The sequence below is a fragment of the Vipera ursinii genome, assembly GCF_947247035.1.
Source record: "Vipera ursinii genome assembly, chromosome: 2".
NCBI classification, from domain to species: Eukaryota; Metazoa; Chordata; class Lepidosauria; order Squamata; family Viperidae; genus Vipera; species Vipera ursinii.
The window spans coordinates 102252724-102269414 of NC_139513.1; the positions used below are offsets into that span (position 1 = coordinate 102252724).

The 16691-nt window shown below is 37.8% G+C and overlaps 1 protein-coding gene across 3 annotated transcripts in view; it reads right to left on the reverse strand.

The window, feature by feature from the left end:
- TENM2 (teneurin transmembrane protein 2) overlaps positions 1-16049 on the reverse strand; it is a gene marked incomplete at its 5' end in the record, with an annotated part of 931826 nt that extends 915777 nt beyond the window's left edge. For all 3 annotated transcript variants that reach the window (XM_083351308.1, XM_083351307.1, XM_083351306.1), the window contains one exon: positions 15824-16049. In XM_083351308.1, coding sequence (XP_083207434.1) covers positions 15824-16049 — 226 coding nt within the window. The remainder of the gene's footprint in view (positions 1-15823) is intronic.
- Between the last annotated feature and the right edge of the window lie 642 nt (positions 16050-16691).

Consider the following 16691-nt stretch of genomic DNA (forward strand, 5'->3'; position numbering starts at 1 on the left):
GCAAGGAAAAAATTCCTCTGAGGCAAACCCAGGTCCACCTAGCAGACTTCCAGAAAACCCCTATTCCTCTGGAAGGGAGGGCTAAGGTGACAGTAAAGTACAAATCTTTCAAGGGTCCCCTAGAAGTGCTGGTAACGCCCGGAAATCGCACCAACCTGATAGGGCTGAACTGGTTCGGGCCGTTAGGGATCGTCATAATGGGGGTAAATACTGTACAATCACCCAGTCTCGAAGCCGTTTGCAATAAGTATGCAGACGTCTTCGATGGCACATTAGGAAAATACACGGGTCCCCCCATATCTTTACAATTAAACCCAGCAATCCAACCCATTAGGATAAGAGCTAGGAGAGTGCCCTTTGCCCTTAAAGAAAAAATTGAAAGGGAACTAGAGCGCCTCGTAGGGCTCGGGGTACTTGAACCTACGGAGGGGGGAAGCTGGGAGACCCCAATAGTCACCCCGGTAAAACCTAACGGGGAAATAAGATTATGCGCGGACTATAAGGCGACCCTCAACTTAGCACTCAGCCCCCATGCTTACCCGGTGCCAGCGGTTAGGGACGTCTTTGCTTCCATCCGCTCCGGCGCCATTTTTGCCAAACTTGATCTCACGCAGGCGTATTTGCAACTGCCTGTCACTAATGACACCGCGGAAGCCCAGACAATTGTCACCCACCGCGGTGCCTTTAAAGTAAAAAGGCTACAATTCGGCATATCAGCAGCCCCGGGTATTTTCCAGGGTATCATGGAGAAAACCCTGAAAGGACTACCCGGGGTCTGCCCCTACTTCGACGATGTTCTCATCGCCGGAGAAAATGAAGCAAATCTAGCTGACAGACTGTCAGCTGTGCTGAGCCGGCTCAGAGAAGCTGGCCTCAAACTTAAGCGGGAAAAGTGCTCCATTGGAGTCACATCCACAGAATTCCTAGGGTACAAAATAGACGGTCAAGGTATCCACCCTACCACAGAAAAACTAAGGGCTATTCAAACTGCGCCAAGCCCCAGGAATAAACAGGAACTCCAAGCCTTTTTAGGGCTATTAAACTTTTATCATGCCTTCATTCCCCACAAAGCCACTATCGCAGAACCTCTGCATAGACTCCTAGATAAGGGAACTGCCTGGTCCTGGACCAAAATTCAGGAAAATAGCTTCCAATCACTAAAAAAGATTATTTGCAATAGTTCTACGATCACCCTTTTCTGAGAAGATACACCAATATGCATCGCTTGCGACGCATCTCCCTATGGAATTGGGGCAGTATTAAGTCACGTATATAAAGACGGCACCCAAAGACCCATAGCCTTTTATTCACGTACTCTGTCAAAAGCAGAAAGAAATTACGCACAAATAGACAGAGAAGCCCTAGCAATAGTCGCAGGGGTTAAAAAATTTCATGACTACCTTTATGGGAGACCCTTCACTATATACACAGATCACAAACCCCTATTAGGGATATTCACTTGGAATAAAATAACACCTCAGATTCTCTCACCGAGAATACTACGGTGGTCCACATTCTTATCTGCCTATTCTTATCAGTTAATCCATAAACCAGGGAAGGAATTAGGACACGCAGACTGCCTCAGCAGACTGCCAATTCCACGCAAGGACCCAGACCCAGCCCCAGCTGGAATGATCCTAGCAATTTCGCAACTTCCAGACTGTCCCCTCTCTGCTAAGATTATAGCAAACAATTCAGCTAGGGACAAAATACTCAGCAGAATTCTCAGGTGGGCCACAACAGGGTGGCCAGCAAAAAACCCACACCCCCAATTCCAGCCATACTTCAACAGGAAAAATGAAATATCTTCACATAGGGGATGCCTGCTATGGGGAAATCGAGTCATAATACCAAATAAGAACACAAATCAAACGTTAGACATCTTACACGAAGGACACCCTGGCATTGTCAAGATGAAAGCTATGGCCAGAAGTTATGTTTGGTGGCCTGGCATAGATAAGGAAATAGAAAAATATGTGGGAGGGTGCTATACCTGTCAAGCAACCCGGAACGAACCACCCCAGGCACCAATTCACAAATGGGAAACGACAAAAAACCCATGGTCACGCATACATTTAGACTTTGCAGGACCTATCCAGGGACAGAGTTTCCTAATCGTAGTGGACAGTTATTCTAAATGGTTAGAAGTCACTCCCCTTAGGAAAACAACGTCAGGAGCCACTATACAAGCCCTAAGGAAAATATTCGCCACACACGGCCTCCCAGACACCATAGTTTCAGACAATGGCCCTCAATTCACCTCTCGTGAATTTCAGATATTCGCTATGAAGAATTGTATTAGGCTGGTCACGTCTGCGCCCTTCCACCCATCGACAAACGGGATGGCTGAAATTATGGTACGCTCCACAAAAGAAGCTTTGAAAAAATTCGTCAAAGGGAACTGGCAACGACGACTCAGCCAATTCCTAATGTCACAACACGCAACTCCATGCACAACAACAGGCAAATCACCAGCAGAACTAAGATGGGGGAGGAGGCTGATAACGCGGCTCGACAGACTGCATCCTGACACATACCCGGAAGAAAACGAGCAACCCCCCCCCAACCGCACACTCAAACCAGGGCAAATGATATGGGCACGATCATACTCAGATAAAAACAAATGGGTCCAAGGAACAGCGCTAAAACAAACAGGACCCATTTCTTATCTAATATCCACACAAACCCACGGCAACCTACGCCGCCATATCGACCAACTCAGACCCAGACAACCACCACACACCCCAGAACCCCAACCGACGGAACTCAACCTGCAACCCCCTCCAGAAATACTACCGCTGCCAAACCAAGAGGAAGAGGAGCAAAGAGACGCACCACCGGCAGACCCTAACATCGCCCCACTTCCACGTCGTTCCAACAGGAACCGAAGGGCCCCCGCCTACCTAAAGGACTACCAGTGGGCAGGTTCCAACGACCGAGAGGGAGGGAACGCTCCAGGGGAGGGGTAAGGGGTGTATTATATCTGTAAACAGTCATGTATATATGTATTTACTTGTTAAACCGTATACATGAGGGAAACCAAATCTGACAGGAGAACACGCGGGAACTTTGACAGCTGTCAAAGTTCCCCGCACGGCGCAGGCGCAACCACTGACAGCTCGCGGCTGTCAAAACACCAAGCCATGCGGAAGCCTGAACTGTCAAGAACAGACGACGCAGATTGGTCCGGATAGACGCGGCGCCAAAATGGACGTTCATGATTGGCCCTCACTGACAGCTGCCGGCTATAAAAGCCGGGCGAGTTATTCTGTTTTTGTCTTGCTCTCAATAAACCTTTAAGTTAAATAGCCTGTCGTCCCGAGTGGTCCTTCGGCTACTTCACAGAGCATAGACTTTTTTTTAAAAAAAGTAATACAATCACCACCATTGCCCTGAAAGTCATGTTGCCTAGTGCCTCCATGGCTTACCATGACCATGAACTCCAACACTGTAGATGCTCTTCTAATCACCAAATCATTGATTAGCCCACCAGCATTCCTTTGCAGAACACAAAGATTTTTAATTTATGAGTGTGGGCCTTTCCCTTCTACAAGTTGCACAGACCTCTTCTAGATTTTCCTCTTGCCTTTCTGATTTAACTCCTTGGTCTGTCATTGAGCAAGAATTGACTTTGTAGGGAAGCATATTATCATTTGATGTATATTTAACATATGTTCTACCTTTATTTACCGATTATATAATATTTGTATGCAATCCACATGGCGAGGTTTGGGGCAACTTACAATATTTTTAAAATCATTAGATTAAAACATAAAAGCAGGGCTTTTTTCTCATAGAACACTCAGAAGCCAATAGGAATTGATGCTCAGCATGCCAAAAGACCTGGCCGGCAAACGTTGCACCGGCAAGTTGTCTGCAGCGAAAGCGACTTGGCAGGAACTTTGCATCCCTCCCTGTTGCCCAATTACACCATCTCAACTAGGTAAGTAAGAGAGGACAAGGAGTGGGAGGTGGGTTCTGTGGAGTCCATGTGCACTCCTTCCTTGTGCTCAGCCGTGTCAGCCAGGCTGGTGGCCTACCTGGTACTGGACCTGTGCCACCGTTGCCTCGCCCTGCGTGCCTAAGTGGCCGCCCTGCATCGCTGGGCCCCCACCACCTCCAGCGCCCGCCCCATGGAGCCCTGTCATATAGAGCAGACCCTGCTGCTCCCACAGCACCAGCCACACTGGCTCTGGCCCCAGGGGGCAGCCCACACCCCTTGCACCCATAACCACAGTAGCACCAGCCCCCCACCTCCTGCGCCCGCCAAGATAAGAATTCCGGCACCTTTTTTTTTTTAGAAAAAAAGCACTGGCTGTAGGTACCACCATGAAAAGAATTCTGGGGAAACCTCCTGGTTGTTACAACTGGTAGCATACCTTTCTAACCATTGTTATGGATTTTATAGTAGATCTAACTGAAAGTAGGGAGGACCTTCTCAGGATACCGCTGGTTAGGGAATGCCGGCGGGTTATTCCCAGGGGAAGAGCATTCTCTGTGGGTGCGCCGGCCCTATGGAACCAGCTCCCCATGGAACTTAGGACTGCCCCCGACCTTCGCTCATTCCGCAGGGACCTGCAAACTTGGCTCTTTGAGCTGTCTGGCCCAGGCTGAGAGGTTTTAAATTTTGGGGACTTTATTTAATTAATTGTTTTAATCTGATTTTAATTTTTGTATCTTTGTTTTAATCTTCCCTGTACACCGCTCTGAGTCCTCTGGGAATAGGGTGGTATATAAATTTAATAAAATTAAAAAAATAAAAAAATATGGTCATCTGGACTATGATAGGTCTGTTTTTGAAGCAGGCTCACTTTATTTCTTGCAAAGGACTCCTGTCTGCCGAATGACTGGCCAAGATGTTCCTAAAACACGTCTACAGACTGCATGGTGCACAAAAATGAATAATTCCTGACAGAGGGGTGCAGTTTACAGCTAGGTTTTGGAGGAGTTTTCTCAAATTAATTGGCTCATCACAAGGACTGTTATCAGCCTTTCAGCCATCTACCAATGGGGCAGCTGAATCGGGTAACTCAATGGTGGAGCAATATCTCTGTTGCTATGTTGATTACCAACAGATGAACTGGACTGACCTCCTCCCTTTTGCAGAGGTGGCTTACAATAACTCTGTTCACAGCAGCACAGGCTTCACACCTTTTAAAGTGGCCACAGGAAAAGAATTCAGCTCAATACCCGAATATCCCCAAGGCCCCTCCACTTCCCAGACTCTTGATCAATAGGTGAGGGGCTGGAAGGAGGTCTGGAAAACCAAGAAAACCACTTTGAAAAAGGCTTCTGAGACATACAAAAAACAGGAAGATAGGAAAAGGGCTCCTCAAAGGACATTTCAAGTTGGGGAAAAGGTTTATCTGTCAACTAAGTATTTATGGCTTAAGTTACCTAGTAAGAAGTTAGGACTGAAGTACATAGGACCTTTCCTTATTGTAAAGATCATTAACCCAGTCACGGTAGAATTAAAACTTCCCAGGCTCTTAGGGAAAGTTCACCCTGTTTTCCACTGTAGCCTGTTGAAACCTTTTTGAGATTCCACCTTAAGACCTCCCCCTAAGAAGGCACCGGGACCTCTTGTGATGGCAGGCAGACTCACTATGAAGTAAAGTGTGTTCTTGAATCAATAATTTTTAAAGGGAAATTGCAGTATTTAGTGCAATTGAAGGGATATCCGTTGTCTGAGGCCACCTAGGTAAAATCTAGTGATGTAAAAACCAACAGACTCATTAATAGATTCTATAAGAAACACCCTAACAAACCAAGAGGCAACCCCTAACATATGTTTTTGTTTGCATTGCAGGATTTGTCCTTCTTGTAAGGGGGGCTGGATGCCAATGCTACTAACATTGGGTGTTATTGCTTTGACAACAAATGGGAATGCATTCATTTTTCTCTTTTGCTTTTAGAGCTGATTGATGCTGGGAGGGGGGATGTGGTTGAGAGTCCAGTTAGTCATAACAATTTCAAGTCATGGGAATTCAAGGTTAATGAGCCCAGAGTTGATAATGATTTGGTGGGCTGGAGAGATGTGGAGAGAGCCCCCTTTTAAGCTAATTGGGGAATGTGATTTATGACTGTTAATTGGAGGAGGGAATTGTGCTTTGCTACTTTGTGCCCAGAGGAGTGGAATTCAGTTTTTGGCTTTAACTATGTAGTGCCGATACTTTGTTTCTCGAATAAAAGATTCTTTAAGGTAAACAATGCCTCAAAGTTCTTTTGAAGAGTTTCATCTGTCAGAACCATGACACATGGTACATTATGCTTGGGAATTGCAAAAAAAGGTAATAATTCAAGGCTGGATGATACTTTGATAATCTTTTGTATTATCAAACATAAGGATCACTGCACAAAACATAATTTTACAATGGAAGTATATTTATAAATATTCTGAATGTTAAAGATAGAATAGATCTCTACTTTTTACCAGACTTTAGGGGGGAAAATAATGAATTGAAGCCATGCTGCTAATAAAACTGAAATGTATGTAGCCTATTGTGTTGATAAAGATTCCAGTGACAAGTAATGAGAAAACATTTGCTTTTCTTCACAATATTATTAAGATCTCTTAAGAAAAAAAATCAGTAAGGTTTACAATATCTTTCCTATTTATACACAAATTTTGGCCTCTAGCAATAATAAGCCATGTATCCCTCATACTTTTTAATCCCTCCCAAATCAAGATTTTAATTCGCTTTAATGCCCTTTATTTTAATTAGAATGTTGCTAAATCTCTAGGCAATCTTATCCACCATTTTAACCTCCTTTTAATTTGTCATCTAGAAAATTATAACTCTTCATTAACTTTGGGAGACAGAGCATTAAAATTGTGATATATCATTCTGCATTTTATTAACAATCTACTTAATGAATTCAGTGCTTGAAGCAGATCATGGTGATAATGTATGCATTTACAATGTTTTTTTAAACAAGAATTTGCCAAGAAAGTTAATATGAAAGCACATATTTAATTGCATGCATGAGAGTACATGTACACAGACTCAAACACAGAATCAAAGTTTGGGATAAATGTGATTTAAAAATATGGAAATCAGGGTAGAAAACAAAAATGTGTATTCATTAGGTAAAGCAGAAACATATTTTTAAGTCTACCTCAGAAATATCAGTTTGGTTTATAATATAATTAATTTAGGTGGCAAATTAGAAGCGTTAATCTGATATGAGTAAAAGTTTAATGACTTTGTGATGCTAATCTGTTTATCAGCTTACAAGTTTGCAATGTTTGTTATGTTAATTTATGCTTATGTTTGACTGACCAATTATATATATATATATATATATATATATATATATATATATATATATATATATATATATATATATATATATATATATATGTTTAAGTATTTGTCAAGGCTTTTTGAAGCCTTGACAAATATATGTGTGTGTGTGTGTGTGTGTGTGTGTGTATGTTTTCTGAAGTTTTCGCGGGTGTTTGTATGTGGATCTTTGGTCATTCGGGTTATTCCCGCGTAGAATTGAAGGTGTAGGAGCAACGTTTTGACAGAATCCCATCTGTCATCCTCAGGCTGGTGGCTTCAGCTTCCTTCTTCTGGGAGAAGGAAGCTGAAGCCACCAGCCTGAGGTTGACGTATGGGATTCCGTCGAAATGTTGCTCCTACACCTTCAATTCTACGCGGGAAAAAACCTGAATGACCAAAGATCCATATATATATGTACTGTATATATTTGTCTTGTTCTCCTTTCCAAAATAATTAGGCAACTATGACATTGTGTGTGTGTGTGTGTGTGTGTGTGTGTGTGTACATATATACAACCTAGGGCCTGGATAACAGTTGGGAAATGGATATCTCCTGAAAAATACTTTGCATGTACTTTTGTGATTACTGATTTAATGTTTTGCCTTCCTTCCATTTTAAGGAAAGATTTCAAAATGCTCCAATCCAAGAATGGCTTTGCTTCTGCCCCAAGAGGAAATAGAAGCTGTTGCATATATAATTTTCCAATTCCCTTCTTTACAAGAGGTGGTGCATTGAATTAACAATTACTTTTTTTGAACTCACATTCATGCAAGATCAGATGAAGAGATCAGTAACTTCATTTTAGCTGACAGCTCAGTAAATATCTCCAGAAGGGTTGCCAAATTTCTTACAATCACTATTGCTGAGAGACAATTAACAGTCTAGCAATCCTGTTAATTTGTTTTCCCAAAGCTAATAGATAATTCTTATTTTTTTTAAAAAAAATGTTCTTCACTTATTCTTCAGGTTGTTTTAATATATTCAGTATCATAATTTTCTCTTCTTTGCTTTGTCCTCTGACTATTAAAACAATTGAAAGTACTACATTGTTTTTGTGTCATATTGAAGCCAGATTGGAAGATTTTCATATTTAGCATCATTTCCCCTGCACAGCCACACCCAACATATTTTTCTTCATCTCCACTGATGCACTGATTTATTTCTGCAATCACACGTGAAGGGAAATTTTGCAAGCATTTATTGGGAATGCAATAAACTGTTATTGCATTATTAGATTTTAATTAAAAAAATCAGTAAAACAATTCGTTAGCTATATTAAATGGTGCAATTTATTTGTTTATTTTTTATTTATTGGACAAAATTATATGGCCACCCATCTTTACATAAATTGACCCTAAGCAGCATACAGTAAAATCTTCAATTAAACATAACACAAAATCAATTAAAACAATAAACTTAGATAAACAAGACTATGAGAAGGAAGATATTGCATTTAATGGGGCTAGTATATGGATTCTCTATTGCTAAGAGAACCCTAGTCTTGCGGGGGGGAAAAAGATTTACCTTTGTTCAGGTTTCCTTGTGGAGAAAACTTTCTCCCCACTCTAAAAAAAAAGGGGGGGGGGCTTATCCAACTTTCTGGGGTTGTATTATTTTGATCCTGAAAGAAAGGGAAAGATTAAATAAAATCATAAACACAGTTGCTGTCATGTGAATTTTCATTTAATGACCACTTCATTTGTGCCATTCGGGGCCCTAAACATGAGAATGAAAACTTTGAATTGTGTCCAGAAGAATACTGTGCAGGCTGCATAGCAGTCAAGTAATCCAGACAAACCACAGTGTATCTAAAACTGTGTGTGCTGCTGCATTCTGGACCAGTCAAAGCTTCCAGCTGTACTTCAAGAGCAGTTTTTATCTTAACTCTTTCCAGTGGTGGGATTTAAATATGTGAACAACCAGTTCTCTGTGTGGATGCTGCTTCCGAAAGTCCATTCTGGGCCTGGGCAACAAAAAATTAACTACCAGTTCTGCCAAAGTGTGCAAATTGGCTGAATACCATCACTGACTCTTTCTCAAGCTTAAGTTATTTTCTTAACTGTACTTTTTGGTCAGTCTCAGCAGTCAGTTACAGAATGAGAAATAGTGTTTAACTTCTCCTTTCTGTCACAGTATCTTTTTCATAACTATTATGCTAGAGCACAGATCTGCAACCTTGACAATTTTAAAACTTGTAGACTTCAGCTCCCAGAATTCCTCAGTCAGCTATACGGGCTGAGGAATTCTGGGAGCTGAAATCCACAAGTCTTAAAGTTGTCAAGGTCACAGACCCCAGGCTAGAGCTACAAAATGTAAAGAAATGTAAACATTAAACATTTTGATTGGAGTTGCAAATACAGGTATTAAGCTTACATTTTTATTTATTTATTTTAAAAACCCTGCAAGACTGGGTGTCACATAATCAACAAATTAGGCAACAGCATAGCTAAAACACACACACAAAAATTAATAGGATCTCAAATTCATGTTAAATTCTAAAAGGCTAAATCTAATCCAACTGTCCCAAGGAAAGAACCAGATTTTAGAACAGGTTTCCTAAAAACAAGGTTGGCCAACAACCAATTATATATTTGTGGAGGTGGCAGTGGAGATCATTCCAGACAGCAGATGCTTCAGCAGGAAAAAAAAAAGCCTTCTGACTTTTCCACTTCAAATTGTGTCCGTTAAGGTAGTTGAAGCATGCCCATCCTATTAGTACATGGGATGAGTAAATCTCATTGAGGACATCTGGTTTATAAATAACATTCTATGTTATTTATAGAATAAATAACTTTATAGCTTTATAGAAAATAACCAGCATTTTAAATTTCACCTAGAAGCCTATTGGAATCCAGTGCAACTGAGTTATTCCTGTAACTATCTACAATGGAGCTTCCAGATGGTCTTCTCAGGCAACCTATGTAGTGTAGACTGCATTAATCCAACCAGGATATGACTAAGTTATTAATGACAGCAATCAGAGCCTGCTAATCCAGAAGTAAGTGGAATTGGCATTCAAAACAAAGACAAACATCATTTTGTCTACAGCTTCAGTTAGGAGCTTTTATACTCAGAGATCCCTTAAACTGTGCACCAGCTCTGGGCAGGACAGTGGCACCCTACCCTAGAACCAAGATGCAAAATATCAATTCCCAGCATATGGAAGATCCAAAATTTACAGTCACAGGATCCAGAGAAGTCAAAATTACTGTGAATTTACTAGGGTTGAGTTGAAGCCTCTACTTCCATCACAAGACCTCACAGACTCCATTCACTGGGATACATCATTGACAACATGATTTTATAGATATCATATTGTACAGTTGTAGAAAACCTATTTTAAAATGTTAAAATCATCGCTAATAATTTCACTCATTCATCTCCTCAAAACAGGTCAAAGTAGATTTTTAAAAATAGGAAATTATTATTTTCCATCCTCTTCCTGTTTAAATGGTATAGAATATACCAGACAGAAATACTAAGAAAATGTTATATTATGCCCCAGTAAAAATAAATCTGAGGTTTAGGACAATATTAGTCCAATAAATATTAGGTGTTGTTCATCTATCAAGGTATTCTAAGAATTAGAAGAGACTTTTATAAATCACTAACAAATTCATGTTTGTTATATCTGTTAAAATTTTGAAGTACATCTTAGTTACTTTCATTCTTCTGGAAGAAGTTGATTACAAAGCTGACATAACAACAACAACAACAACAACAACAACAATAACAATAACAATAACAATAATAATAATAATAATAATAATAATAATAATAATAATAATAATAATGGAGTTGGAAGGGACCTTCTAGTCCAACCCCCTACTCAAGCAGGAAATCCTATACCATTTCAGACAAATGGCTGTCCACTCTCTTCTTAAAAACTTCCAGTGTTGGAGCATTTACAGCTCCTGGAGGCAGGTTGTTCCCCTGGTTAATTGTTCTAACTGTCAGGAAGTTTCTTCTTAGTTCTAGGTTGCTTCTCTCTTTGGTTAGTTCCATCCATTGCTTCTTGTCCTGCCTTCAGGTGCTTTGGAGAATAGCTTGACTTCCTCGTCTTCATTCAAGCAATTAATGAATGCAACCCTGAAATGCTCAATAATTATTTGGTACTTCTTTGTAAAATGTTCCTGCTTCTGATTGCAGTCAAAAGCAGAAACATTTTACAAAATGTGACTATATAATAGTTACAGTTTTAAAAAATTGTATTGTCTGTTTTTAAAAATATATATTTTCCAGTGTACTTTAGTACACCCAGGAAAAAATAACCCTAAACATTAGATGTTTTCTTTGACATTTATTTACAGATATACAAGTTGTTTTTAATGCTTAAATAATATATAAAAACAGTATGTAGTATGCTTCCAGGCTCAAACTACAGAGCTTTTTTTCATTAAAAGTCACATACATTTCAGTGCGAACTATTAGTTAACTACAGTACCTAAACAGAACTAAAAACTTATTTTCAATAAATTATTACAAAAATATGAACTGTATATCCATACAATATAGTTGTTGTACCAAGAGAGGAAACATGAAACATGACTAAATTATTGCAATAAAAGTAATTAAGGTTTCAGTTATATATGTATTTGCCTGGAAATAACTTCCACAGAAATCAATGGAGATTACTTTTGAATAGATATGTTTAGGATTGTGCTCTCTTTATAAAAATAGTGTCAATATTAGAATTCATAGAAACTAGCACTATGTAGATAGGTCCTATGAGATTCTGAATTTCTCTCTATGTCGCTCTCTCTCTCTCCTTCTCTCTCTCTCTCTCTCTCTGTCACACACACACACACACACACACACACACAAACACACACACACAAATGTTGGAATGATTGAAAGAATAATTATATTATAGAAGGTATTTGTGTGTATATGTTTTGTGTATGTAGATTATACACACATGCCACACACAAAGACACCTTCATTCTATCATCCCATTGTACATGTACACACACACAGAGAGAGAGAGAGAGATAGAGAGACAGAGAGGGAGACAGACAGACAGACACTGACGTTTGCTATGGGCAAGCAAAATGGGACTCATTGTGATAACCCTCATATTTTCACTCTATAGGGGAGGATTCTAACCCATAATTTGGGAACTGCTAGATTTTTAATAACCTGTTTTCTCTTCCTCCAAATTGTCTTAATCATAACAGAAAACCAGACACCAATACCAAGACAGAAACAAGAAAGTAGGATCCAATGAATTATGTAAAAGGTCCTAACTGAACTTATAAGTTCCCTTGCCATATAAGAAACTATATTCTCATGAGTTATAAGTGTCTTCACTGTGATCTGTTGATCTGTGTAGAAAAAAAAATCTACATGAATAATTATTAGCACATAATATATAAGACTAATAACTTAAGTCTCATATTTCATGTATGGACTGAATGCAATAGTATCAGACAACTACTGATATGCTTCCAGAGTTTCAGTGTATAACTTATAGTTTCAGTGTATATCTTATAACCTCATTTATTCCCCATGTTATTATTTGTGCATCTAACCTTATCCTGACCCATAGTCTTAAATCTGGCTCAACTCAGAACTTCATATTCTTTATAGTGAAGTACTTCACTATATTCTTAATAAAGTGTATTTTAACAGTTATTTGATTCACTGATTAAATTTTCCTAAATTTCTAGAAGGTATTACTTGCAGAATGTACCTGCTTGGTTAATCCCTTCATTTTCTTATCTTTGCCCTTTTCACCCTAACAAAGTATTAAGTTACAGACCTGAAACAAAAAGGTTTTTTATTTAAACATTAATCCCCCTATAGTGAATTTCAGTATTAAAGTAGATTAATATTTCTTTCAAATATTAAAGAAGCAACTATGTTTAGAAAATGATTCATTTCTATTTTGAAAACAAAATAACCAAGATAGCTTGCTATTTCTTCTTTACCAACATTCTTCCCAGTATACTTTTCACCTATCTCAATTACAATTTTTTAAAAAATTTATACATTCTGAAAATTTCTCAATTCAGCCTTTACTAATTTTCCATAACAGAGTGATGGAGATTTTTTTTAATTTTAAGTGTTATACCATCTGGGTGTCGCAGTTTAAAAGATTGTTTATAAAATTCATTTTTTATCTTTATTAAATATCACCATTATCTTAAGTCTCACTAACTCTCATGTTGTGACTGAACTGTGCCATAGCATAAAAAATGAAGAAAGTATTTTAAACCCAAATGTTAAAAAAAATATTCATTAAACAAATTTATATGGCCACCCATCTGAATACTGAGCACTGAAATACAATTATAAAAAGCATTAAAGTTATTTATAACAACAAAATATTCTCTGAGACATTCAATTATACCTATGTGTTTGAAGACATATTCATATCTGTATGGTGACAAATCAGACTATGGAATTAACCTCTGAATAAATTAGTATACAGTATATATTCTACAGTTTTAAATTTAAAAAAAATCAAAATCTTCACTAGTGCAGAAAAATATTATTTATTTAATTTACAATTGTCTGTTTTAAAACCTTTGAGTCAAATGTTGACTGTTATCCACAATATATGTTCAAATACTTAATACTTTTAATGAGACAAATTGTCATTGAACTTGTGTTTTTACATTTATACCATAGAATTTGTTTATTTATTTGTACTGGCATTTCACATGTTCACTATAATGAGTTGTATTTCATTATTCTTGCTCTTGGGTCTTTCACTCATAATTATCTAATAGTACAACTTTCTCTCTCTCTATCTCTCTCTCTTACACACACACACACACACACACACACACACACACACACACACTCAACATATATCCAAACTACCAACATACCTCTAAACTAAAATATTATAAACAGTATAGGGTACTCATTTCATATAGTAGGCAAGCTGAAACTACTTTCATGAAAGAAAAAGGAAGCTGGAGGAAGCTTTTAAAAATCCATGAGTTCCAGACATAGGTTAGTCTGAAACTTTGGGAAAAAAAACAATGTTCTATTCAAATAACATTGTTTTTGAAGTAATGCTGCAGATGTAATGTGACAAGTATCATTGTGAGGTGGATGCTACAACAAATAGTGGGAAATCCATATACAGACATCTACTTAACTGTAAAGGCCTTTGAGTCCTTGGCCAATCATTCTGAGTTTCCTTAGAGAATAACCTGAGAATAACCAGTTTGGTTTAATGTTTATAGTTCCAAAGAGTTTTAAACATTTTGGAAAGAAAGTATAAAACCAATGATCTCATAAGAAATGTATTGATAAAAGCAATTAAATATGATTATTATATGAACCAATGATCCAGTTATATTAAAATATATTTATAAAGCATCAAGCATCAATGCATTTATTAAACTATAAATTGGATAAAATTAAATCAGTGCTGAACAAGTATCCTCTCACAAGAGTGATAAGCCTATGGGATCCATTTAGTTGGCAAGGCAATCTTTCAAGATCTTTCATTGTATGAGATTCATTTGGGGCTAGGGAAAATCCTAGAAACAGCTGCTTTGGTTCAATCTTACAAATGAATAAGACGACTTAAAACAGGCATGTCAAACTCAAGACGTCACATGATGCCGGCAATGGGGTGGGCACGATTTCAGCATGAAACATCCAGCCCGCAGGCTGGCAGTTTGACATGCCTGACTTAAAAGAATTCTAGGAAGCTCAATGCAAGGCTACAAATACTTACATTTCCTGCATTATAGATATGACAATCTTGAATGGAATATTATAAATCTGAAGTACATTTATTTGATTAATTGATACATTTAAAGGTAAGAAATCAAATCAAAATGAATAAACACTTAAAGAAATGCAGAGAGAAACATATTGTAAACAAAATAAAAAAAATTGTTGTTTCCTTCATGCATTTTAATAAAAGTCTTGTAATGTAGAAAATGTACAGTATATTGGACAAGAGTTTCTCAGTCCTTAGTTTAATTACAAACTTCTGGATATCTGTGAAACAGTAGAACATAAAGGTAAAATTAAAATAATTATGTGGGATTTAGCTTTTAATTTTTTAAAAGTGAAATTAAATATCAGGTGATGAAAACATTTCAGCAAAATGTAATTAACTTCAGTAAGAAACAGGTAAAGTAGCAAATTAACTCCTTGGATGGAGGCTGGATGTGGATTTGCTATAAGATAATCATGCTAATAGTTTGAGAGTGCATCTAATCCAGAAACAATAATTGTGAAATTGTTTATACTAGACATGTAATAAATCTTGATGACATAATGCAAGATTATAATATTTAGAATACTTAAATATAACAGTATGATACATGCATAATATTAATAGTTATTCATGCTTCTGTACTGAAAGGGAAATATAGAAAGGTATTTCTGAATATGCCTAAAGGCAACATGTTCAAAATTTAGCACCACAATGGAACCTGAATTTTGTACACTAATGTCAAATCACAAGTAAACACATTTGCCAAAGGGACATGCAAAGTGAGTACATGCTCACTTAGAGTTGCTGCAACAGTATTGGAAACATTCTAGAATCTATAACATACCTTGTCTGGGAAATTCATCTGATTCTCTGTGAACTAGGTCAGTAACTCGATTTCCATAATGCATTCTCGTATCATGATCATAAGCCTTCAGTGTTTCACTTGAACTGTAGGACTTCTGAGTAGGTACTCTGCAGTCTTCACTGTCCAGTGAAGAACTTGTATAGCGACATTCCTTCCCACATCTACCTCTTGTCAAAGAACGGTGCCTTCTGTCTTTTACATCCATAATTCTGAGTCAAGGAGAAAATTTCCCCCACTGACGTAAATGTGGCTGGTTACTTTGCTACCTACAAAACATAGAAAAACAATGCAATTATTCTTACCTATGTGCTTCATAAGTGGACACTGTATATAACACATTGTATGTAACATTTTATACACATCTCTTAAAAAATGTTAAAATTAAAAATTAACAAGTAAATATAATTTTAATACATACATACATACATACATACATACATACATACATACATACATACATACGTAAATTAACTTAATAGCAACATATAAAGGAAAATTATGAATGAAGGAGAATATACGTGTCCCAGGGATAATGTTGCAGGATTCAATCTGGGTCAGTTGCCGGGACCAGAGGTTCAGTCTTCTGAACTTTCAGACTCATTCTGGAGCCCAGCTTCAGGGCACTTCTCTCTGGAGATGGTCTCCAACACAAGTCCGAAAGCTCAGAAGACAAAACTTGTGCTCCCGGTGATTGGCCCAGATTGGATCCTGCAAATTAAAATTAGTTTAAGTGCCTAATTATACTTTATTAAAATTATTTATATTGATGTGTTTAAAAATAGATGAAAAAGCGAACTACTGAAATAAATTCACCTGTGAATGCACAATGATAACAATTTAACAATTC